This window comes from Astatotilapia calliptera, chromosome 17 (assembly GCF_900246225.1).
Source record: "Astatotilapia calliptera chromosome 17, fAstCal1.2, whole genome shotgun sequence".
In the NCBI taxonomy this organism is placed as follows: Eukaryota; Metazoa; Chordata; class Actinopteri; order Cichliformes; family Cichlidae; genus Astatotilapia; species Astatotilapia calliptera.
The window spans coordinates 25470612-25497818 of record NC_039318.1 but is presented as its reverse complement, the minus strand read 5'-3'; the positions used below and the strand labels follow the sequence as shown (position 1 = coordinate 25497818).

The following is a 27207-nucleotide window of genomic DNA, read 5'->3' as shown; positions in this document are numbered from 1 at the left end:
ATTTGTGGATGCATGTTTATTGGAAGCCTAAATGATTATCATACCAGCTGAAACACAAGGGAATACACCAGTGTCAAGACTATTTAATGGAGAGAGAGAGAGAGAGAGAGAGAGAGAGAGAGAGAGAGAGAGAGAGAGAGAGAGATATAACTTTACTATAAATAGAAACCTGCAGTGTGTGGGAAAACTGCATCCAGTCTAGTTTGTCTTGGATGGATTTGATGCCAAACCTTAAAAACAAAACAGTCAGATTTATCACAGTATCCAACTGCATATTCCAGTTTGTTGACATTTGTTCAACTTTCTGTTGTATCGTTTAAATCCTCGTCTTGCAGAATAGCATAAGGCTACAACATAAAACTTATTTTACAGTCATATGGTGCCTTGTAAGGATATACCCCCTCAAAGCAAAAAACTATATATTAAAAGAAAAATTACAGCAACAGAAAAGAGTTAGATGCAGTCAAACTTCTTTTAATAAATAAAGTACAATAGTGATCAAATCTGTAACGGTTTGTGTTACCTATTGAAACAGACTCAGTTCTGAGTGTCTTTCAATTCATTGAAGTTATTCAGTGAAAATATAAGAAGAAAATCTGTATATTTTCCCAGTAAATTCATTTATTGTGATGTGGGACAACAATTACAAACCTTTCTGTGCAAGTATAACTGTCACTGCATTTTGCTAGCAACACTCAAACATCTTTCCTCACTGATGTACAAAACAAAACTTTTTCCTCCTCTGCTGTAGCCTGAAGGCATCAAAAGTAATAGTTATTTAATGAATGCTCTTTGTGAACGATGTGCAGTTCATATTTGCAAACTGTGCATTAAGGCTGTGATAGCAATGGCATAGGTCCCAAAGAAAATTAATTTTTCACAAAGCATTTTGTGATCAAAGCAACTCATATGGCCCTCTGAAGGGAAAATATAAATCATATTTACAGATATAGCAGTAACGGTCGATGAACGTTTGCCATAAACATTCAGTTAATGTACAAACTGATTCTCCATCACAACATTTCAGCATCAGAACAACAGAAGCACTTGTGGCATCATAAATTAAGAATTTCCTGCACATCATCCAATCAGAATGTTTGATTTGTTCTAATATTAATGTATATGCAATACAATATTCAATTGTGTTTTTATTGCTAGAACATGAAATCTAAATCAAACAAAATATTCTCCCATAACCTGGCATGTGACAAGAATCGAGAACTGAACTTAGAAGATTCAAGTGAGAAACTTTCAGTGTTGCATGAAAAATATCTACAATCATCAGAAAGGTATGTGAGAAAGGGAGTGGGGTCAGTGGACGCAGTAAAAGTGAACAATCCATGAGTAAAAACAAATACATTCAGCTGCAGTCACTAAAGGAAGTCTACCCATGAATAAAGGTAACTGAGGACCTTTACCATTCCTTTGAAAAACTAACAACAACCACAACGGTTACAAACTGAATGGGGAAAAAATCAAAACCCTGAAAGAAATGAGAGAATATAAACACTAATTTAAAATGAAGTTCATGAATCTCACAATTCAGGCCAAATAATAAAAAACATCTATGGACTGGATTCTTTCAGGAGAAATGCAAGTACTGGTTATAAAAAAGGTTCAATTCCCTTGGTGAATTAAAAACGGGCTTGCATATCAAGGCTGTGTTTCGCATGCAAGACTATTTGTAAGATCGTAATCTCAGTGATTTTTTTTTTTTTTTTTTTTAATGATCCAAATTCACACATTTCATTCAGTCTTATCCAATATGTACTTGAATAGCTATTTCTGTAACAGCATAAATGGGATTCTAAGTAACATCTTACACCAACAGCAAGTCTTCTTGGATCTTCCTGAAATCTTCTGGAAACTTGCAGTTAGTTTCCAACAGTGTCCACGGGTAAGAAATGACTAAAGTGGTCCTCCTAAGCTCTACAAACCCTTCTCTTCTGTCTTCCACCAACTCCAATCCAGTCATCACAAACAAGGAAAAGAGGGCTGAAAATAAGAGCCTGTCAAGTTTCATAAAACACATTCTTCACATTTGTTTCTATCTGTGGCGATTCATTACTGGATGTCTTCCACATAGTTAGCAGGATAGAGGCCCGTTTGTCCATCCTTGAGCCTGCCTTTGCACCAGCCCTGATCATCTTCTTCACCTATTTTGGTAAATTCATCACCTGGAAATGGGGAGAGAGAAATCTTAATCAATCTTAATCTACGTACATATACAGAAGTCATTTTAATTTTAAAGGTTAAAAAAAGGGGGGAAAAAAAGAAAAGAAAAAAAGAATCAAGTCAGTTTACAGCATCAGCGTCAAATATGCAGCTAAATTTTTTTGAGCAGAACCAAGGTCACCAGAACGCAATCTAATAATGGGGATGCAACTTTAGGATGTGGTTAAACAGAGTTGCATCATGGAAGTATGCATCTCCAGCAACTATATCAATATGGACTCAAATCTTTTAGGGCCCTTTCTAGCACCTTGTTGAATCAATGCCATGAAGAATTAAGGCAGCCCTGAAGACAAAGGGAGGTTCAACTCTAAGATGTACCCTAAGGTCATAGGTGTACATTACTGAAATCATAATCTCCTTCACAAATGATTGCTTGAGGCCAAACTGACCCCTTTTAGTCATGTACCTGCTTTGAAGCTCAGCTCATCCTGCTCCTGTCCCTCATAGTCGTAGAGAGCTTTGACAGGCACAGATACAACAGGAGAGGCCGGCTCTTCCTCGAATGGATTACCCTCACCATTGGTGGAGAAAGGGTTACCACCTGTGTCCTCATCCGACCAGTCTGGAGTCTTCTCCGTACTGCTTGCACTGGACAGACAGACCAACCACATAGTAAAACCCTGGTATTTTGCCTCACAAGTCAAAGAAAAACCGTCAAGGCAGGTGGAAAGAGTTTGGTTAGGGCAAAAAAAGAAAAAAAAAAAAAAAAAAAAAAGGGGGGGGGGCGGGGGGGAATAAAACAAATACAGTACAGTGGAAACCCAAAAGCATAAAATAGGCCTCTCCAAATGCAGGGAAAAACAAAAAACAAAAAAACTCCTTTTGGGTCAGTCTAAACAACTGCAAGACTAAAAAGCAAGCATTTGGTTGACGCAGGATAAATGATTTCAAAATTGCTTATATGCCACTGACAACAAGAACTTGAAGTCTATGGAGACGAGAGAGAAATAATAGGGGGCAAAGCAAAAAAAAAAAAAAAAAAAGAAAGAAAGAAAGAAAAACCATCAACGCGACATGTAAGAAAAACAAAAACCGAAGCACAACAAGATGAAGCAAGACAAATCACAATTGTCAACGCATGATTGGAGTTTAACTCTGACCAGGAGAGGGAGCCACCTAAACATCAGAAGGAACTTGGCAGGCAAAGCTGAAAAAAACAAAACCAACAAGAATAATTTACAGTCAGACCAGTTTATGGTTTCAAGGCTATTTTTGGATCCCTCCACCCATTAGGTACAACTGTTATTCAAATGAATAAAAGTTGATACACAAAACTTACTCATTTTGTTTTAAAGAGCCTTTAAATTATCAGCTGGCACAAAAAAAAAAAAAAAAAAAAAAAAAAAAAAAAAAAAAAAAGGAAACAGAAAGACCAATTTCAAATATCCAGATCTGACTGTAAGAGAGAAACAATGCATTTCCACAGCAGAAGCATGCGCCTCCATGCGCATACACTTAACGTTCTGCAAGACATGAAACTGTTAGGGATGAAGAAAAGACACAGGCTTTGTGTGCAATGCCATTCAATGACCATGCAGAGCCACAACATGACACCTGAGGAAGGAGAGAATAAAAAGTAGTGGGAAGAAACCAAGAAAAGGAAAATGCACGAGACGCGACACCAACGACGCTCCACATAGCAAAGGTAGAAACAGAAAATGCTGCAGGTGAGCGTTTCCGGTTCACCAACGTTTTTATTTCCTCTTTATTCACAACGGTGTTGTTGACTGTGATCTCCTGCTCCACGGCAGTCTCCCCCACTTCATCGTCATCTTCGTCAAACGGGTTCGTGCCCGCAGGTGCAGCTTTTGGTACAGTCAGGCTGACAACATGGGACACAGTGAGAGATTGTTGACAAGCATGCATACAGAGTCACACCTGGGATTTAAAAAAAAAAAAAACCCCAAGTTATGCATAACAGGAAGCAGAAGAAGATTGGATCATTGACCCATTCGATATTTTAGTCCAAAAGGAAACTAAAGGGCTATTGCTGTGATGGACTGACAGCCTATCCATGGTGTACCGAGCTTCTCGCTCAGCGACAGCTGGGATGGGATTTAAGTTCATAAGCATGTAAGAAAATGGTTGGGCAAATGAACATGTGTCCAGTGAGGTAACAACTTGAAGTTCATCAGCACATCACACAAGTTAAAGTTGTCCTATCAGCCTTTCACTAAACCCCTCAACCCAACAGTGAGAATCCAAACAAAACAAAGCTGGTCTTGCACAACATCATGGATTTCCCAGCAGGTTCCAGTAGTGTGCATGTAACTATAATGAGCTCTTACAGTCAGACTCGAATCTTTTACGCCATTCTCTGGATTGAAATGAGTTTAGACATCAGTTTAAGTATCCAACCCCAAACAAGGCCAGGCATAGTCAAAGACCGTCTAATGAAGTAAATATTCAAAACTGAGTTAGACAAAAGTCATTGAGCAAAGAGTTGTACAGAAGACTGTGCAAAGTCCCTCCAACAATGTGGGCTTTACTCTATTTTTAAAAAGATGGGAAAATACTGACAGCACTCAAGAAGCAACTTTTTCTGTAAGACTTCCCATCACTGAATCATGTTTTCCACCATCTTAAAAAAAAAAAAAGATACGCTTGTGCACCTGCTTTTTCAGCAGGGCCGTCTGACGGTTTTCCCGTCATGGGCTACATTTTCTAAAGCCTGATAATAGAGTGTATGAGTCTAGATGAAACACAGGCAAGCTCAAAAGGTTATTTTAGAATTTAATCAGGTCATAGAATTAGTCAGCTGAAGGTTAGAGATTTCTGCCTCTGTTGCACATTTAGCAACAGCAAGAGAGGTGGGGCTATAACTGTAGGTTTAAGGACAGCTGGAAGACCCAGTAATTTTCATATTTATATGAAAGAGTGACATCAACAAAGCATGAAACTAAACAGACAGAAAGAGCATTCTAGTGAGACTTGTTTTTCACTAATAAGTGCTGCATGTCATAATTATCACAAAGCTATCAAAAACATCAGTGAGCCCCTCCCTGAGCCCTTAATTGCCAGCTGTGGGTTGTTTAGGTGTAAAAACCCTGTGAAGAAGTCACATGAGGGTTGTTTACTTCCCATTATTGTGATTGTGTTTCAAGGAGCAAAAAACCAGAAGAAGGCCTGTATCAGAGGAAACAAGACTCCTACTCCCTGTTTATAGAAACATTTACAGAAGCAGTTATCAGTTGGCCCCAAGTACAGAAATGTGAACGCCTTTGTTTGCATAGTCATGCTATACTCTCCGAGTTAAGCCTGTGGCATTATTACAGCAAACACTTCTGCAGTGGGAGTCTGGTACAGTGTAACTTAGCTGACTGAAACCATCCAAAGTTGACCTCATAATCATGAATTAAAAGACTTGACATTGCTCTAAGCAGTTTTAAAATCGGTTTGATTCATGTCTGACACTTCAAATCAAGGACAAAGAGGAAAAAAAAAACCAAAAACAAAAAACCCAACAACAAAGGGAAAGAAAAGAAATCTGACACCGACTCAAAAACAAGTTTCACCATTATCCAAGTTGTGACTACAGATAGGGATCAGACTTGAAACAAGTACCCATACTCACTGATGTTCAAAAAGAACCAACAATAAGCAGCATATACGGGGGAGTGGCAGCAAGTGCAATGGTAGTGGTCAGAGGCCAAATACTTTCCATGCTTGGCATTCCCTCAATCGGCTCCTCTACACACTCCTCCACAAGTTTTAAATGCACACATCTTCCTGCTTGTTAAGAGCAAACAGCAGGTGTTTGCACATTAAATTGAGAGATTACAAAGCTACAAAGGAATGTGAAGAGTTGAGGCCTCCCAAAACACACAGGCCCATAAAAACCAATCACACACACACACACACAAATCATTTAACCAAGTTTTTATAGAGCGTATCTAAATTAGTCTTTTGTCATCATTTCCATGACTTGTCAAGTCCACAGTACTGTTGCCACGACACAGTTAACAGATGTCTGGGGACAACTACATTCCCATCTTATCGCTTTAGAAAGACTCCTTCATGTTATTAAAAACCGCCAGCCATTTAACTTTGATAGAAGCCTTAAATCCCTTATGTATTTTATTAGATCAATGGAGGATTAACTCACTTACTATAAACTGAAAGAGGGTTTGTGTCGATATTTTGCTTAAATCTTAAAATGAGTCTGTTAATTACAGTATTAGTTGACATAACATCTTAGCCCACTTGCTTTAAGTACAGATGTCCGATTAATCGACCCTTTTTTCAACTTGTCACTACCAATATGAATGCCTATAAAGCATGTGCGTGGGTTGTATTTTCACAGTACTTTTGGCATGCTTTCAGGTATGCACCAGCAGACTTAGTCTCTTGACGATAACTTTATCCCAACAATCTGTATCAAAATGTTTACTGTTGCCATGGGGACGGCTGCACAACTGAACATCATTCCTGGAGCTTCCCTCATGCAAAGTTTACAGCCATTCCTTAAGAGTAGGATGCCATGCACAGGGTGCAGCAGCATCTTTGATGTGGTGAGTTTGGATAGATGTGTGTATTAAATCAGATGTTCTATTCTCTGCATGTTTGACAAAGACAGTGAACCAATGAGTTATCAGACATCTACCTGTTGCTGGTTTTGGCAGGCTGAACAGGCTGGTCTGACCCAGCTGGACTAATGCCCGTCAATGTGATGCCCTCTGATGGCTTCTTCTTTTCTCGTCTGCTCAAGGTTCGGTTGAGGTCTATGGACCATTCCTGTTACACATTTAAAAAAAAATTACGTATTAAAAATTAACCGCACAACTGTGCCAAACTTAGCCAAGTGAAAAGCGTGAATCAACAAGCCCATCAGCTAGTACAGGGAGAACTTAAGCACAGCATCTTAAACACACAGCCCCAGAGTCCCTGATCAGTTCAGCGTTTCTCAAGCTGATCCACTAATTCTCAATTTTAAAACTGTGCATACATGTCTGTTTATATTTGAGTGTGTCAAGGATATACAGACATATGCAGCATCCATATCCCATTGAAAGAAACATCACCAACAAATTTTCCCCCTCAACCAAAGAGGAAGGTTATTACATAATTTTATTCTTCCTTAAAATGGATGCAAGCATAACCTCAGAGCTCCAATTGTTTCTCTAACCCCTCTGATTTATAACTCAAAACCAAAGTCTTCCATGACACAGTATCATGTGACACTGCAGAGTTCACATGAACTGCAGGAATGCCTCAGAGGCTGAAATGACGGGTCAGAGTCCAAAAGTTAGAAAGACGAAAGATAAATTACAGCAATTCTGATATCGAGGAAAAGTAAATGTCAGGAAGCTTGAACCTTTGACTGGCACTGATATTATTCATACATTGTCTGCATATACCACATGAAGTTTTGTCTCAGTTAAGTTTCACTAAGGCAACTTGAGTCAAAGGCACACACAGAATGAGAGAGGGTTAGTGGGAATAAATAGTCTCCCTGTGGCTGCTGTGAGAGAATAGCCCTCATGCAGAACTCACTACAATGGACCATCTCTTAGAGGGACGATGACGAGACCATTCCAAATTCTGTCAAATATGCAGAAAGGAAAGCAGGGGTACAACAGGTTTAATGCAGATAACACTATGTAATCCTAAACCATGTTGCTGAAACAGTTGCATAAACCAAAAAAAAAAAAAAAAAAAATCTCCATCTTGCAGGGAAATGAAGACAGTGATGTTTTATTCAGTTTACTTAAATGTGCCATGGATAGCAGTTCTCAGTTGTGTAGAATTTAATCTAAGGGGAGATATATTCCTCTTTAAACCCCCCCCCCAAAAAAAGACAAAAAACAAAAAACAAAAACCAACAACCTAAACTTCCAAAAATAAGCACTAGTCAGACAGAAAGTGGAAGAAGTTGGCTCACGGGAACAACTATGCCTGCAAGAGTATTCAGAAACACTAAATTGTATCAGTGGAAGCGCATGCAGCTTTACCCGCAGACAGATCTACTTCCACCTCTGGTGTCTCAATGCCAAGAGTGACAGAAGGCTATAACTCCTGCTTGGGCCAAATGCTTTACTTCCCTTCAAACTTTTTCATTCAGATGTTTTCCCCATTTCTGACCTGTGGTGCTTACAGCTGCACCTCAAGAGTACCCGCAGCTCTTAAGATAAGCTTCCTAAAGTACTTTAATTCATTCTTAAATTACCCTACTGAATAATATATATAACAGCTATTAGTGTATATCATCATCTCATCAAGTCTGGAACAACAACCCACTCTTCAGAGTGACACGAGTCAAACAGAGCATCCGGTTCAGATGTAAAAACTATTTGGAAACCTCTAGCAATTGCTCTCAGAGCTCAACCCTTCCCCTAGCCGATTTACACTCATGCATTAAATAAGTGTGGTCTTTAGTACATTACCTCAAACTGGGGCCAGTTCATTGGCATTCCAGGACCATGATTGGACCGGAACCATTTTAGGTCCTCTTCAGGATCGGTGCCAGAGATTGTGTCTTCCAGTGTGTGGTAAACTCCCTGATATCTACAATGACAAAGGGCAAGGGATACACTTAAAGTGCAACTATTCAAAGCTCCAACTTCTCCCACATCTGTGTCTTTCTGAAAGGGATGTTATGTCATTTCTGACCTGTGATTGGTTGAGAGGTCCAGGTGCTGCTTAACCTCCAGCAGCACCTCTTTGAAAAATTGAATGCGCTTGTCTTCAAACTGCTGGCACTGCTCGAACACTTGCTCCATGTTTTCCATGTACTGAGGGGTCAATTTGTTCAGCTCCTCGATGGATTTCTCATAACGTTCTTTAGTCTGAAAGGTAAGAAGGGAAGAAATGATAAATCACATTTAACAAACAAAAACTCACGCAGATTCCCACATTCAGCTAAGGGGGGGGGGGGGACAAAACAAAATGTCTTCCCAGTTACAAGCCTCCCTCTTAGTCTCTTGCCACAGGAAACTGTACCTTCTGGACCTCTTGCTGACACTTTTCCACCTTTTCCTGGAGTTTCTTTTGGGCTTCAGGGTTATTGTTGCTCTCGAGTTTGCTGTTAGTCTCCCTGCTGGCTGCAAGCTTCTCTTCTTTACAAGCAGTGTGGTAGGCCTTCTTCAAAGTCTCTACCTGCAGGTTTGATGGTTAAAGTAAAATTAAGGAAATGACACAAGTCGTGTGTAACCAGGTAACTTGAAACAGTGTGAGGAAGTGTGGAAAGAATTGTTAACACTGGTATCTGAAGATATAACCACCTCTTTACCCAGCCTTAATTTGTGTGAAAACTTTCAGTGAAGTATGTAAGCAAACAACATTTGTTATGCTTTCCAAAATGTTCAAGTGGCTGCCTTCACATTTATGTGAAACTGATGACCGCACTTGTTCACCGAAAAAGCTGAACTTTTTAATGTCATTTGTAATCATTACGCTAGATGGCTCAAAACAACAAGAGCCAGCCCTAATTTTTAAGTTATAACAGACATTTGTGTGTTTTCCCTTTTCTGAATAGAAAAAAAAATATTTAATGTCCACAAAAACAAAACAAGAAGGCTCGGGCCTATGAATAAAATACTTCATAGTCAGTTTAGAAGGCAGGTCCGATACTGACACAATACTCACTTCCCCCATGTCAGCTAGCCAGTTAATTACCCCCCATTTTCTCTCTGCCATTCATCGCTTGTCCTTGCCCATCTGGTCAATCAATAAATCTCCATCACAAAACAGTTTTGCTCAATGACAGGCCAGGATGTCACCATCCCCTGTGACATCATACTCACAGGAAGTAGTGGGAGCCTGAAGGTTGCAACATGCCCGGTCATAAATATGCCCAGGAAGAAGGGGGGGGGTAAGGTTCCAACAAGTAAACAGGCTAAAATAAAAGTAGCAGTAGGAAATACATAGACCTCATTTTCAACCAAAGGAGTCTCCCTCTGTGCCCTCACCATTTCCTTTCCTATGCCTGGCAGTAACCTTCAAAATCAACACTAACCAGATACAACTGTGCTTGTGCTCTGGTGTTGTTTAAGACATTGTTTGCTCTTCTTTCCATGACTACCACTGAGTCAGTAAAATGTATTCATGAGAACTGAGGGGTAAAATTTATAGCTGTGATCAGCAAGATGATAAATGACTTCCTTGCTTTAGATAAGATGGCAAAACTGGAAAGCTTGCTAAGCACCAAACAGTTTATCAACATGTGCTAACTGTATCAGAATTGTGCAGCCAAAGTCCTGAAACAGACAAAAGGACTCGCTCGATTTTATCAACTGAATTTTAAGACAACAAAATCCACCGAGTGCATTTCATTTTTGACCCACAGACCATAGAAGGTGAATGACATTAACAAATTAAAGTGAAAATGAGCAAAATAATAGCCATCACTTTAAGTTGAGAAATTTTACTCTGCCCTATCCAACTTCAAAGAGGCACAATTGAATAAACTACCAGAGGGATACTGCTGAATGCCATATGAGTCATAAGAAAGACTGTCCTTCCTCAGCAACAAAGGTGTGTTAACACCCTGTTTTTGGTCATCTGACATGCAACCATGGTTGCATATAAAAACCAAAAAGTTAAAAATGAACTTCACAAGAGAAATGACGTTCTCTGACTGCTGAGATCATCTTGTGATAAATATAGCAGTTTTTAAAATTGAGTAATTAAGTACTTCCACCTCTTGAGATAGTCACCCTTAAAATTTCCTTTTTGTGACATTCCTTGTTTGGTAGCTTGTTAGCCTGTCTTTTCAGGCTACAGACCATACAACCAGAGGATGAAATTTAAAATGAGAACAAAGTGATGTTTGTGCCAGACTAAAATTTGTAAAGCCCAATTTTGATTTGCAATCCTCAAATGTGAAGCCTTACCTAAATGTTTAGTTCTAGAGTAAAGCTGACGCTGCTCATGATTTATTAAAGCTAAACTACATTTTTCCTAACTCACATCAAATGTCCTGAGCTCATGAGAAGTTTGAAATTCACACCTCTTTGAGTTTCTTGGCCCAGGGTTTTTGAGCCTTGCGGAAGCCATCTTCAGTCTCTTTAGTCTCTTTGAAGCCACCGATCATCTGTTTGTGGAAGGACTCTCTCTGCCAGTTCTTCAGCTTCTCATAGTCTTCTCCCATCAATGCTGCTTTCACCTCCATGTGAAGCTCGCTCACCTTCTCTGCCTCAGTACACAGAGCAGCCCACGCTCGCTCCAGCGTGCCATATTGAGGTCCTGACGGCAGAGTTATTGAGAAAATTCACGCTTCGATTCAACTTGAGCTCAAATTTCCCATTGTTGATGATGAATCAGCACATTGTTCTGGGTGATAAATATATTAGAAAGATTAAGATGCTACAATAATTATAATTTATTGTAGGTTTTTCACCCAAAGAGCCTTTAGGCAACTGAACCGGCACAGTACAAACTACACTCAATTTACTTAAGACAAAGCAAAATCTTTATGTATATAAAAAAAAATTAACTATGTACAATTTAATCTTACCTTTCTCTACAAGTTGCCGCCAGCGCTTCCCCCATTCTGTGAGCTGCTGTGCGTAGGCCTTTTCAATACGCGCCCGCTCATGAATGCAGTTCATGAGATCTGTGCAGAGCCGACTACCATCGTCTATCCGTTTCACGGTGCGCTTGTAGTTTCCAACCTGCAAACCAGAAAATAAAACTTGATGGATATACAGAAAGAAAGAAAAAAACCACACAAACTACAGTGCTTGTTTTCTATTAAAGGGCTTTCTTTTGGAGAGCAGTTACACCCCTCCCAAGAATGATTTAGAGCATAATTATATTATAATTGATCCTCAATCGTTTGCTTGAGTTGAGCCATTTAAAAAAAAAAAAAAAAAAAAGTGTAAATAACCAAGTTACAAACTGTAGAACAGAGGAAAGATTTAATGCATCTCACCTCCCAGAAGCTGTCACTGGAGACATCAATCATGGAGTCATCATAGGTGCCTGACATGGCTGCTGCCCAAAGCTACACTTAGTGTGTGGGTCCTAGAGAAAACGCATGCAAAAATTAAAAGTCAGAATATCCATGTTATGAGCACAAACCACACTCCATTTAAAAAGGTCCAAGGCTTTTTACAATCAGTCTAGTTCACATGTTATTACAGTAACTTTCTGTTTCACAAATGTGTGGGGGGGAGACAAGCTGATGTTCATAAACCAAAAGGAGGAAGGGAAACATTTTAAACACTCAAATTTGTCTTCCCTCCATGCATTACAAAACCACCAAGAAAACAGCATTTAGTCAACATCACTGTTCTGTCACAAAATTCCACAGAGACTACAGCTGTGTTCAGACGCAGATAAGATGTGAAAGATAAAAGGTTCAGAAGAGCAGTTCAGACAGATGCAGAGTGTGTGATCTGGTTCGATAATCTTGGCCAGCAGGTGGGTCCCCCACGCCCCCACCAGCACATATGACAAGTTGAAACCACAGCGGCTACTCACAGAACACTGAGTCTCTATTATCGCAGAAAAAGAAACCATCAAGAGGCGCACAGCGGGCAGCTTCCGTTTCCTCCAGACTAGTACGACAGTCTTTGCTCTGTTACTCCTTGAGTCCTCGCATCCAGCATTTCAAACTCAAAAGCCTCAAAAAACAGGCAGTTTATTCTTCCCTTCACTCCTCTCTGCTAAATTTCCCACTCCTCTCCTTCCTCTCATCCTCATCAACTTGGAGGCCCTTTTCATTCTAGTATCTCATATACATTTTCAGATCAGAGTTGAATCTAACCGATGTCAGCTGACAGTTTGCAAGTATCAACAGGATGCAAATGTTTCTCAAATGGGCACTTCAAAGTGTATTTGAACTTTCACCCAGCAAATTCTGTGCTCAGCTACACTTAGAGCAGAAGTAATTTGAAGTTTTTAATAATGCTCAGATGCTGAGGTAGTAAAGTCAAATGTGGCTTCAATAAAAACATAGCAAATTAAAGCGTTCATGTTCTACCTCTATTTTTTTTTAAGATCTGTAACTTAAAAAACAAAACTACACACTTTTAGATGCATTCACACCCACAGTGAGTTTAGCAGTTTTATCAAAGTCTTGTAAAACTCCTCCAGTAGTCACTTTTACTTTAAAAAAAAAAAAAAAAAAAAAAAAAATCAACTTATAAATCTAACAATTCTCACCCCCAATTGAGAGCTGTCCACTTCCGACTGGATCACACAAGATTCAATTTAGTGCCAAGTATGAACACACTGGGCCCCTTTCAGCTGTGCGAGACAGTGAGAAGATGAGGCCCACTGCTCTGTGGGTCTGTTCATCAATGGTCAGTGGCCCATGGCCTCCAGGGCAGGACTTGGACAGAGGGTAGTATTGTGGTGTCCACAGGCCAGGGAGGCAAATGAACAATTTTCTCTTAAACTGTGAAGTTATGTCGGTCTAACAGCCAATACACACACTCAGAAGAAACTATGCAACAACAGATGGTGTGCCACCATTTCTATACATTTTTTCTTTTTAAGAAAAAAAAAAAAAAAAAAAAGGGGTGAACTTTAATTTTCTCATAAATGACAGCTTTAATAAGCTGTAGTTGTGGAGCATTTTGTCTGCATCAAAAAGTTAGTCCAGTTATAACACCATTCCTGACTCAGTTTATTGTTGTTAAACGGGTTACTTCTCTAAATAAGAGCACCATTTCAATTTCATTATTTGTGCATGTAAGCTACACACTATATAGAGAATCAGAGAAAACAACAATACTGAGTCAAAAATGAGCAAAATGGGTCCCTTTTAAGTTAACAAACACCACACACCCTGTTCAGTCATCATACACTTTTGAACCAATGATGGGTGGAGAAGGGGAACTAACCTTGAGCTCTAACATAACTGACTTGACTGATTAGACGTGACCGTATAGTGCAAAATTCACAATTTTCTTTGTAGACCATCCTTCATAAGAAATCATGTAAGAGGTATAGATGATCAAAATCTCAAAAGAGACAAGCCAGAAGAATGTAAATGATGAGCATGTGATCATTAAACTTCAAACAGATACCTCTTCATAACAAAATTAATTAGAGCCAATTTCCAAGAATTAAGGGGCATGTGCAATCCTGTTGTCCTATCCCTCCTACCAGCCGTTTCAAACAGTGGACTACACAACACAAGCTACTTGTGTGGGTGACAGGAAGAGAAAAAAAACAAACAAAACAAAAACGCCCAAACAAAAACAAAGGTGATGTCAAGGGGCAAGGACATTTGAAACCAGCAAGAAAATTCAACAGAAACCTCTAATAACATCATAATGACCTAATATGAGTAAACCAATAACAACCGTAGTAATACACATACACATTTCTGTTTTGCTACTCATGGGAGGGGATGAAACTGAGAATATGACTTTGCCTTTACAAGATACATAAACATCAACATTTTGAGATGTGTTCATGTGCTTGGGGATATGAAAACTCAGTTTAAACTACATACTTATATTCTCAGGATACAAATATGTTTGAGCTAGGGCTGCTCGATTATGGCAAAAATGATAATCACGATTATTTTCACTGAAATTGAGATCACGATTATTTGACGATATTTATTTCGTCCGCCAGAGCTTATATTATTTTTTTTTTACATGCTGTAGTGCCATTTGTGGGAGCATTTCAAGTTGCTATACATCAATACAACTGTTATAGCCCATATTTTAAAAATGTGTATGCATTAAGTCCATAGTAACTACATTAATTGCAAAAAAGTGCAATAAACTACAAAAAAATTGAAAATCGTTTTTGTTTTTACATATATTTCTACTTGGAGAAATTTAAGAGGTTTATCCCTCAAAACTTTAAATACAAAAAAGTTGCAAAAAATAGTTTACAACAACAACAGGAAATTTATTTTGAGTGTCTTCATAGTTTTATTTTTGGAGATACAGCAATTTTTATATACTGCAGGAAAAACAAAAAAACAATCCTATGATGCAAATTTGCAAAGAATGTGCATGTGCATCAAAATAAACTATTTCCAGCAGTGCAATTCGAGTTCTAAGGCCTACAAGTAAAAAACTACATTTTCCGCAAAAACGACGTCACTTGCGATAGTTCGTGTTGACGTCTTGTTCAATGTGGGAAGTTCATGATCGGAAGCGTGTTTCTGGAATATTATGTTTTTGTTCCTGCAAGCTCTTTTTATGCAATTTTTGCAAAGCTATATGTGGAAGGAAACCGTGACCGAGGACAAGCTGATGGCATAAGAAGTAAGTACAACTCCTCTGGTTTCATATGGAAAAAAATTTATTGTGCTAGCTTAGCGTTCAGGTTCTACAGGGATTTAAAAATAGTTACACAAAACGAGCATGCTGCTCTGACGGGCTTTAAAGGTTTAACAATAACAATGTATCCGGTTGTTCAGTCCGACGTCACTAGCAGTGTCTGGGTCTAAACTCCGCTGCGGGTCCATATATCAAACGATCACTGTGGCATTACTGAGAGTTGAAAAACTGTCTAAAGTCTTTCATCTTTAATAAAATGATTAGTGTTCTGCTCTACCAGGTGTAACAACTGAGTTTAACATCCAGGCATCCAAGAAAACGGAATTTATGACATTTAACGGAGTTAGAAGTTAGCAGGATGTTAACTCGCTAGCTTCTATCTAAATACAATATAGCATGTCCCTGACTGCGGGGTTTTGGAAACAAATTAAAACGTACAGCTCTGTTATCACTTCCAACATAAATGAAGACAGAAAACTAAACAGCAGTGACGTTTGTAGGGTTACTGAAGTTGGGCTAGCTGGTATATAATGATGTGCTACGTGACCGCTAGCGACACAGCTATGTTAGCATAATATAAACAAGCTAACCTTTTTTTCCACTCGATAAAAGTTAACGTGAGTGTTCTCGGTGGTCAGGAACAAATGTAATCGCATGGCAGGATGCTGTAAAAGGACCAAACTTCAGCCAGGAGAACAACTGAGATAATCCATCCACAATACGAGGTTAGTCATTCATATACTGCTGCATGGGCTGGACTGTAGTTACATCCTAAGGTTTTAAAAACTGAGCTTAAATAAATGATTAGCGGTAATAAAAGCCGAGGAGGTCAACAGGGATCACTGACTGTTTTAGGAGCTTTTTGAGATCAAATAGAAGAAAATACATAACATTAAACATGTTAACAACACAAAAGCCATATTAAACGCAGACTACTTTAGACCCGGAAGTAGGATTCGTCGCGTCATCACTGAACAACCGGATTGAATAATGACTTTAAAAAAATAATATAAAATGGTGTGCAAATACTGATAACAGTGCAAATGTTTGCAATATAAGAAATAAATGAAAAATGTGAACTTTGCAGTGTTGCTCTGTGGTGCAGCTACGACACCATAGCAAAGTTTACACACTGTGTCTACTTGATCCACGTCTGACTCCGCGAAGCCATAATGTTTCCACACCACTTAAGTTTTTTTTTTTTTACCTCTCTTTTCAACCAACGGCAGTCCACTCCTCTCCAAATAACTTCTGCTTAGCTTTCCGAGTTTCCCTCGGGTCCTCTTGTTGTGACGCGTGTTCGAAATGCAGAGCAGTGCGCTTGATTTGCCACATGGAGCAGCGCGAGTGTAAAGCATGAGGGAGGGGCTAATAATCGGCTCAGTCATTTTTAATGATCGTTGAAAGCCCAGATGTAATCGTGATTAAAATTCGATTAATTGAGCAGCCCTAGTTTGAGCAGGTGATTGTTCTAGTAGCTACATTCAAAATAAACAAGGATGAATAGGACAATCTGTTACACACTTAAAAGAAACTTAAATCGCCACAAAGACTGAATTCCTATATAGGAAAACCTCTGCACACCCTTGGCTCTGAAGGACATTGTGTGGACTGTGCTAAACAATTGAACACAGCTTGAGCCAGAACTGTAAACAATGGTGTTGACTAAGCTGGGGTCTGAAGTCCACTCAGTCTGTCACTGTAGGAGAACGCTGGAAATTTCAACACTATGCTGCTATGCCCAAGCAAAAAAAAACAACAACACTTAAATATGCGGAAACTAAAGTCAAGAGTGTTTATCGTTTAAATTTGAATTGAATAAAAATGACAAGTGTCTTTCTAAATGTATGATTTAATCAAGACTATAGACTGCCTTAGATTACAGGCTTAGAAATTGCATAATCACTGAAGTCTGATAAGTGTATGTACTAACCACAGTGGAATTTAATTGCTGACAATAGCCTTAAGATAGAAGTGAACAAATACATTCCTCAGTGCCTGACTGAGCCATGGCATGTTAAGTAAATTCCCACACTGTCACTACTCGAACCCATTTTGCAAAAAACACACCAAAGAGCTGTTCTACGAATTGAGTTCAACACAGCCAGGCTTTCTTCGAGTTAGCTGGACTGACAAAACCCCAAACAGATAACAGTATCTTGATAGCGGTTATCAACTTTCTTTGCCAACCCTGGCTCTCCAAGTGCCCACATGAAAGGGTGAGTTTGACACATCATTTCCCTTTTTTGCCACATCAAAGACTCAAGTTCTACACTGAACGATACTGCATACTTCCAAAGAAAGGGGCAAATATACCAACACAGAAGATGCTGCATAAAATCAAGAATCTTTGAATGGAGAAAAAAAATAAATAAAAAAAATAAAAATTCCAGCATCGTTTTTCCAGGTTCAAAGAACTCTCTGGTGCGTGTTTATGTACACAAGTAGATAACTAGGGCAATAAGTCTTTAACTTTAATTGAAATCTATGCATTGTCTTTTTTGGGCTATTTGTTAAAGAAAATTTATTTTATGCTTGAGTAAAGCAAGTCCCATCATAATGAAAATATAATCCTATTGATTTAATTTTGCTTTCAGGAAAGACCAAAACCTTGCTTGAGGATGCATTGGGAGGGTTTGGTACCAATAGTTCTGTATGCAAGAAAAACCAGGCCAATGTGATGCACAGTTTGCACTATGATAACTTTACAACAGATTCCTTTGGTGCTACAGTTTTGCAGGCTGGAGATCTTATATTAATAATCATAATTCTATAATAAGCTGAATGTTACTGAAGTCTGAGTCAGATAAAGTGGAAATTACAGCAGACTTTACACTGGAAAAGGTTATGTGGTCAGCATAGGTTGCTATGGCGCTCTTCCCAGGTTAAAACAGAACCACCTTCATTACACTGAAAGACTTGACATAACTCGCTAACCCATTAATCTTGCTTTGTAATACACTTGTCAGGCTGTCTGTTTGGAAAGTAGTATTAGTGGTTTCTTTTGTGAATGGTTTAAAAAGCAGACTCCGAATAGGGTGAGCACGACCTGATGAGGTATAGTTTACCTCTGCTTAAGTGTTGAAACAAACAGTAAAACAGGACAGGTTGAGCATATGATGTTATTGAAAATAATAATAATAAAATCATCTTCCTTAAAATCATATTGTTTTAAATAGATATGAGTAGTATAAAGCGAGCTCAAGTCTGTTCAATACTCTTATATGAATGACATTAACTTCTAAAACAGTTTACTGTTATTTTAGCTGCTGTTGTAACAGTTCTAAGGTTGTAAAGGTTCAAGGATGTATTCACAGACTACCACATATCTTTAGGCATATATGTATAATTATTAGGAGGAGGAAGAAGAAGAGGAAGAAAAAAAAAAAAAGACTCATCTATTACTGTGTTCAACATTTTTAGTCTTTATTATAGCTGGATTTGCTTTCCTTCATGGGGCTTTCCATGATAATCTCATTAGTTTCCAGCTGTGCTGATTTATAATTTCTCCGCATTGGGCATAACATAATGTCAAAATGTGACATTTTGTCATTATGTAGGACACAGGGATAACTGATAAATGCTGTGCATTCCCTCAAAAACAGGACATCGACCAGTGCTGATGAATGGCAAAAGATGACCATTTTATTAAAAGCACATGAACACTTACTGTAGTATGCTGGCAAGAAGTGAGAAAGCCTGAGTCACGTCTGTAAAAAGACACGAGCTCCCAGTGACTTCTGCAAATGGTGGGAAAGACTGCTAAGCAAAACACACCCTTTACCAAGGGCATATTCCTTTCCATAAGCTATCAATAGACAGACTTCTCATTGCATGTTTATGTTCCTCAGAGTGCCCTGCAGACTGTCACAGATAATAATGAATGAAGCAGAAAAGCAGGAAACAACAGGACGTACGCACCACAGAAATGAGCACATATATACAGCCGACAGGCGCACACATGCCTAAAGCAGTCTTTATATCAGTGGTTGAGAAACATAATCAGAACACCAGATGATACAAAGCAAGTGGTTTGATGAGGATTTGTGATACGATGGCCATTTTCAGTAAAACATTTAATAGTGAAACACAGATATTGCTCCATTCATGTGACATAATCTCATTCTGCCTCCATCTAAATGCATTCAGTAATTGGAGGTATGCTGATGACTTCTGTGTCAGTTTTTGTTGCCTGACAAATACATGTTAGTCTGGATATCTGCCAGTATAAGCAAGAACCCACAACTTATAAAATGAAATGAAAAGGCACATCCACATTTGCTATATTTTTTCCTCAGATAAGATTTGCAAGAATTTTTGAATGGGCCACTAATGACTCCAGGATTGATAGATATTTAACTGCCTGCAAACTGGGCTGCCACGATTAGTCGACTAATCACGGTTACGTTGACTATCAAAATTGTCGACAACAAATGTAATAGTCGGCGCGTCGTTTAAAGCCTTGTAAGATCCTAAAAGACGCACGAGTTAGTAGGATTTAAGAGTGTAATAACGGACTGAAACAGAAGATGCCAGCATTGCATGTACAAGGATGCCAGCTGCCATTAAACCCTGAAGTAGAAGAAGCAACTCAGTTTTCGTAGCTGTGTCCAAATTCAGGCCGCATCCTTTGGAGGCCGATTACGTTACAGCAGCGTGACGAAGGCTTCCCAAATTCGAAGACGCCTCCAACTGCGTTCTTCATTTCCTCAGCGTAGCTCAACCCCCAACCCATCCCAGGAATCATAGCGCGGCCCAGCCAATTCCAGTTTCCAACAATGGCGGCAGCTACTTAGTTCTAATATTACTTTTTCTGGGTCACAAAATAAACTTTTAAGATATTTTCAGGCGAGAATGTAGCTGTGCAAATATCTGATCGGTTTATCAAGACATCACATATTTGCAAAAGTGCTCTGACGTTTTCGGAGAAATCTCTTACCCACCAGCTGGCTAGCTAGCTGGGGGGTTTAAGTGGTCACTCGAGCCAGCGAGAACACCGGACTCTCGGCAAATCGTTTTCAAACCCCCCGCGGACTTTCGCTACTCAGGTTAAACATGATATATCAGTGACTTAGATAACTTAAAACTGTTATTGTTTGGCTTTTTTTTTAGCGTTTTATTTGTTCCTGAGTAAATCGGTCTTGCTGAGATTAAAGTTATAGTTTTCCCACAGCTGAATAAACATCAAACAGAAAACTGATTAAACGGAACTGTGAGATGGTCGAGAATTTACTCCAGTGTCCTGTTATATTTTAGATAGCAAGGAGCAGACGGCTGAGTTTATTAAACTCCACTGAGACAATCTGCAAATTTTATTAAAAGTTTAATAAACTATCATCTTGTCTTTATTAAACACTTCAAGCTGTAAGCTAATGGTAGTTATACAAATCCAGACGCATGCTGGTGCAATAAGCTGTATGTTTTACGTCCAATGGATGCATGATCTTATTAGTCGACTAGTCGCAAAAAATAATCGGTGACTAGTCGACTATCAAAATAATCGTTTGTGGCAGCCTTACTGCAAACCATAAGAGGTAAAAGAACCAGGAAATTGATTAGTTGTGAAGCTATGATACTTTTTTATGTGGAGGGTAGACTAAATGTTTGAGCAACTTCAACCATTTTCATACATGACATACACAAAACAATGCAAAAAATGAAATATGTGCTGAAAGCTAATCACATGGAAGTTACTTACCAGAGCAAGGGTGATTTTTTTTTTGGTTTTGCATGTTTCCATTTTACTTTATTGTAGTACAAAGCAGCTGCAATCTCTGTGGTGGAGAGTGCAGCTGAGCTGATCTATCCCTTCAATATTGCACTTTCACTGCAGGGCATTGTTTAATACCAACTGTGCTAAAGAAGGAGGGAAAAAAAAGAAAAAAAAACTTGTGCACTCAGGAGTAGTAGTAGTATCCACCAAAAAATAAAAATAAATAAAATCACAGGCCATGACCTTTAATATCTATCACTCTCAGTCAACTCTGCCCTCCTTTCCTCACATGAGCTCAACAGCTGCTCTTAAAGGAATATGCCTTTCCAGAACAGCATCTGTGGCCCTTACAGACATCACTGGTAGAACTTAACTATAGTTAAGAAGCCTCAGATCTCTACACAATGAAACCGCTGGTCCGTCAACACCCAGCCTCGACATCACTGATCAGTCCCCCTGTTGCTCAGTGGACAAGGATAAACAATGGCATTTGTTCCACAATTTCAGGCACTTTCCACTCTGTATGCCAGCAGCATGGAGAGAAACATAATGGAGGGAAATCCAGTATTACATGAAAGGGAAAGAGGAGATTGTTACATCACCACCAGGCATGTTTTCCTGTGGAAGCCCCAGTCTTGCATTATGAGCAGTATGCAAAGTCTTCAGCAAAGTAGGGCTGCCACAAACAATTATTTTGATAGTCGACTAGTCACCGATTATTTTTGCAATTAGTCGACTAATCAGATCATTGGACGTAAAACGTACAGCTTACTGCACAAGCATTCATCTGCCCTTATAGAACTATCATTAGCTTACAGCTTTAAGTGCGTAAGGTATGTGCCAACTAAAAATAAAGACAAGATTAGTTTAATAAATTTTAATGAAATTTACAGATTGTTTCGGTGAAGTTTAATAAACTCCATGCTATCTAAAATATAACGGGACACCGGAGTATATTCTCCAGCATCTCACACTTTTGATAATCAGTTTTCTGCTTGACATTTATTCAGCTGTGTAAAAACTATAACTTGATTTCTCAGCCAAACCGATTTACTCAGGAACAAATAAAATACTAAAAAAAGCCAAACAATAACATTTTTAAGTTATCTAAGTGACTTATATATGTTTAACCTGAGTAGCGACAGACGGCAGTGGGTTTGAAAACGATTTGCCGGGAGTCCAGTGTTCTCACGGGCTCTAGTGAGCCTTGCCCCCGGCTAGCTATCGAGCTAGTGGGTAACAGACGTCTCAGAAAACGTCGGAGCGCTTTTGAAAATGTGGTGTCTTGGTAAACTGAGCAGATATTTGAGGTTTACACAGCTACATTCTCGCCTAAATATACGTTAAACGTTTATTTTGTGACCCAGAAAGAATAATAAGAGTAATATTAAAACTAACTAGCTGCCGCCATTGTTGGAAACTGAGCTGGGCTGCGCTATGAATTCTGGGACACCGCTTCTTCTTCTTCTTCGGGGTTTAACGGCAGCTGGCATCCTTGTATATGCAGTGCTGCCATCTTCTGTTTCAGTCCGTTATTACACTCTTAAATCCTACTACTTATTCCTGCGTCTTTTGTGATCTTACAAAGCTTCAAATGACGCGTCGACTATTAAATCAGTCGTCTACGATTTTGATAGTTGACGTAATCGTGACTAGTCGACTAATCGTGGCAGCCCTACAGCAAAGAACCGCAAACAAGTAATCTACCAACTGTTACAAATCAATTTCTTATCCTTATTTTTGTTTATAAAAGTGGATTGGCATAAAAGAAGCAATACTTATTTTTTGTACTTTACATACTGTTATTAGTGTTGTTGATATAACAATATATATCGGATGACAATATAAAAACAGCTATCATTTCATTTTACGTTTGTTTCGTGGTGTCGGAAAATAAACTGTTTATGGCAATATTTTCTCATCGTTTTGATGGTCATTCTAGTGGCTATATTAATTTCTTAAACTTCTCTCTTTCTCTTATATTTTATATAACCACACTATGGATGGACAAGCGTCTGTTTTTATGCGTTGTGGTTAGCAACAACGAAGGTAACACCATCACGTGTCCGCTTGTTTATGTTCCACATAAACCTTTCACAATAAAGCTCAAGATCCTGTTGAGACTTTTCAAAATAAACTGAATCACGTGAAAGAGCAGATTTACGGATGAGAAGTAAAACAAAAAACAAAACCTTAGACTCAAACCTTAGAGGCTTTTCCCCGCAGCACGCTGTGTAATAAATACTCACAAAAAACAAAAACAAACAAAAACGGCAGCTGTTACAACTTATGTCTAAAAATTTATAATTTCATGCATCTGTTAAAACACTTGATTCCAGCTACATGACGCACAGCTGGAAACACTTCCATAAGTCGAGCTGCCCGAGATTCACAGAATTTACAGAAAGTGTTACATTTTTGTGATTTATATCGTTATCGGGACGATAGAATTCTTATATCGGGATATGAGATTTTGGTCATATCGCACACCCCTAACTGTTATAATGGCAAATGCTCATGCAGTGGGTTGTTTTTCCTGCTTCTTCCTATACATCACGTCAGAGAGTGGATAGCACTAATACGGTAATTTCAGGCACCATCCAGGTGTTCATAGAAGCCCCAAATCTTCTGTTTCCAAGGGGAAGCTAAAGAGAAGAAGGCTGGTATAAAGGGAGACAGAAAGAACTCTTTTGTTAAACTGTAATAAGAAGTCCTAATCTAAAATAAATAAGGATTATGTTGAACTGAATTAGGTCTGGGCAATTAATTCAATTTAAAACTCAATTATCTACCAGTTACGAACACAATATTTACATTCACTGCTTGAGTCAAGAGGACCAAAAGAAAGCCTTCAGTCAAAAAACACCAATGTAAAAGTCCTCTTGGGCACAGATTTTATGCCCAAGTAAATGCAAATGCTACTTAGAGAAAAAATAAAGTTACTTTTCTTTAACCAACCCTGGAAAGCCCAAATATATTTGGTGGCCACCAAAACTTCTTATTTAGAGGAAAAACAGCTGCACAAAACACCCATCATGATGTCGAGGAGCACAAGAGTAAGAGACTGTGAAAACACGGGGGAGTTTGGTTATGAGATGAACTCAGTAGCAAATTATTTATTTATTCTAGTTCTAGTAAAGATAGTCTCATCAAGTGTTGCAGGCCCATAGTCATTTAACTTCTTCGTGGGAATACACCAACAACAGTACCTCAAAATGCAGTGAAGTGTCCTCAGCCTGAATTGGAACACCCATTCTAAGTTTAGCTTGGTTATGTGAAGGTCCAATCATTTTGGATGTCTTCCCCCCCCCATAAAAAAAGGAACCAGGTGCATTTTCACTACTGCTTTACCCTGACAACAAAACTACACATACAAAACACAAGGACCTCAAATCTCCGCCTTAGTATCCATCTCTAAATTCTCCTGCTACATGATGACTGATAACTTCCACTCATTCATGGTTAATGTCATGACCATTAGGTGTTTTGTTATAGTCAGTCCCCAAAGCTCTGAGCAATATAGACACAGACTGTCGGGATATGTGCAGCACAGGAGTTGAGGAGGGCAGAACTTGGCAGCCAGATGACACTGCAGCAAACTGAGCAGAGCAGATCAAGAGGGCATGTGTCAGAGCTCAGACAAACATACCAATCTATTAGTTTCCACTGAAAATGTTAAAATTATGTAATGCTGCGAGCACAGCGTGCAAGCTAGGAGGTTATCTTTACTTGCGAAACCTGCCCCGCCCTTTACCACTTCAGCTCCAAACTCGCATTACAAAAACGTGAGAACAGTTGAGGTGAAACAGCTTAAAGCAGCTGACCGACTCTGCTTTATAACAATAACATCAAATCCCACATAAATCACGGTGACATTTAGTACATTACCACTTAACTGTGCTGGCTTAAGTCTTACTACAGGTCCCCGGAATATCCAAGTTACTGCAACCGTGATAATAGTCAGTGGTGAACTAGTTCAACTTCACTTTTACAGTCCATGACACACCTGAAACCACTTTAGCGCTACCATTATCTGACCTTTCCCACGACTAAATACCGGTTCTCGTGTTTGTAAAGCCAACTTCCTTCAAGTGCGAATTAATAAAGTTAGCCCTCAGTTAGCTCCAACATTAGCGAATAAGCCACAGCCCCTTCAGTTAGTAAATGTAAGTTAGTAATAGAGCACAACATAAAAGTATCTATGTAAACTTACCTTAAACTGGTCCTATTGAGGATTTATGATCTAATGAAGCGTTACTGGTCCCAGTGGTACCAATTTACAAATCTTTTCGCCGTTTTTCTGCTCAGCAGCGGCACCATGGATCAACTGACTGAAATAGCCGTGTCAGTTATAAGCAGACGACCCTGCACATCCGGTCAAGATTTTCACAATAAGACTGCGAGGACAGGCGATGACGTATATATAACGCCAAGCAGAGTTTCACAGAGATCATAGAGCTGAAGGAGACTGCTTGAATTAAATTACACACTTTATTGAGCAAACAGCTCATGTGAGATCTTTAAAACAATTAAATAATGAAATGCATAACAAAAAAGTCCTTTTTTTGTTTTCCATAAATAATGTTTGAATTTACAGCTTTCGCTTGAAAATATTTGTGCTCATATGTTTGCAACTTTTAACAAAAACAAGTTTTTTTTTGGCAAATAAAATAAGTATGTAAACAAATTTTATGGTTATAGCATATTCAAAACAAAGGTGCTATACCATAAAACACACCACAACAATACAAATAAATAATAATAAATATTAGATTTAAACAGCACACTATCATGGTATTTACATAAAATTATACAAGAGACTGTCATCCAGCCACAGTTCCAATGATCAGCCACTTCCAAAATCTTCATATAAAGTATGTCTTCAGATTAAAGAGAAACACTGCAAGTAAATCATGGTCATGGTGGTAATGTATTCTATGTTTCTCTCTCTCTCTCTCTCTCTCTTTCCCTCATATATGTATATGGAGGATTTTTCATTTATGTATATATTTTTTAAATGATTTACTCCAAAAATATTTTTATACAGGTTTAAAATACATTTTAATTAATGAAATGGCAAAAAGAAAAAAAAGAAAAGACACTTGGCCTTAACTGTATGTGGACCAATAGGGCGAGTCAACCCTCAAAGGCTTATTTTAAACCAGAAAAAAATTACTTGTGGCCTCATTATAATATTGCACTTGTAATCTGAAGAAACTAATCTGGAAAAAAATGTTTAGCAGAGATGAATTCTGTTTAGGCAACCTAAGTGGTGCATTTGTTTCTCGATATTCTCGGTGTCACACACTTTATTTTGAAATCACATGACTTCCGATGCTGGACTAGTCAAGATAGATTTTCTTATGCAAACGAGCGAGACGCGCATTCTGACGTCACATTCCCCAGAAAACTTTTTTAGATTACTATTTATGAAAAGTTAGTAGTTCCCACTGTGAGGTCTGTGGCGCTCCAGACCATGTCATCTGAAAACAATAGATACGGAGGTACAAAGAGCCAACAATATAGCACATCTACTGCTGTTTGGGGTAATTTTGGGGGGGGACTCTAATTAAATCTCACCAGATATGAGAACTGGGTGCTGCTGGCCTCTGTTCCTATGTATCGCTGCTGACGATATCCATGTTTTTTTTTTTTTATTAAAATGAATCAGCAACAGAATGACACAAATTCTCCTCTGAAAATCAGAAAGTACACTGTGGAATCGGAGGAGGCATGTTTTTTTCATCCTCTTACAAATATTTATTCAGATAATGAATCCGTGAGAAAATATTATCAATGAAAGATGATTAAAAAAAATAAACAACCACAGATGGCTTTTCAGAAATAGGAAGTTATAACCGCCTTGTGCTTCCACCAAAATAACACATGTAAAGCCCATTGACTAATTCTGTAACTTGAGCTAAGATATGATTAACAGAGATGTGCAATGGTCACTTTCCAATGAACAATAGATTTCTTTCACACCAGCAGATGACATATGACATGCAAATAAACTGACTGCTCTTATTGTTGAAGGGTCAATACACACAAATTGACAAATTGCAACCA

General features: G+C 38.6%; 1 protein-coding gene across 3 annotated transcripts; it reads right to left on the bottom strand.

The window, feature by feature from the left end:
• Positions 1 to 453: 453 nt before the first annotated feature.
• On the bottom strand, positions 454 to 25514 carry pacsin2 (protein kinase C and casein kinase substrate in neurons 2). Of its 3 annotated transcripts, none has more exons than XM_026146761.1 (11): positions 25352 to 25514; positions 12107 to 12198; positions 11690 to 11846; positions 11183 to 11418; positions 9175 to 9330; positions 8845 to 9020; positions 8619 to 8739; positions 6839 to 6969; positions 3926 to 4057; positions 2642 to 2823; positions 454 to 2177 (listed from the first exon to the last, which is right to left on the bottom strand). In XM_026146761.1, the coding sequence occupies exons 2-11, from the start codon at positions 12161 to 12163 to the stop codon at positions 2065 to 2067; spliced, it is 1461 nt and encodes a 486-aa protein (XP_026002546.1). In that variant the 5' UTR covers positions 12164 to 12198; positions 25352 to 25514; the 3' UTR covers positions 454 to 2064. The 3 variants fall into 3 exon arrangements, with proteins under 3 accessions (XP_026002546.1, XP_026002547.1, XP_026002548.1); XM_026146762.1 differs by lacking the exon at positions 25352 to 25514 and adding an exon at positions 16633 to 16653; XM_026146763.1 differs by lacking the exon at positions 3926 to 4057.
• Between the last annotated feature and the right edge of the window lie 1693 nt (positions 25515 to 27207).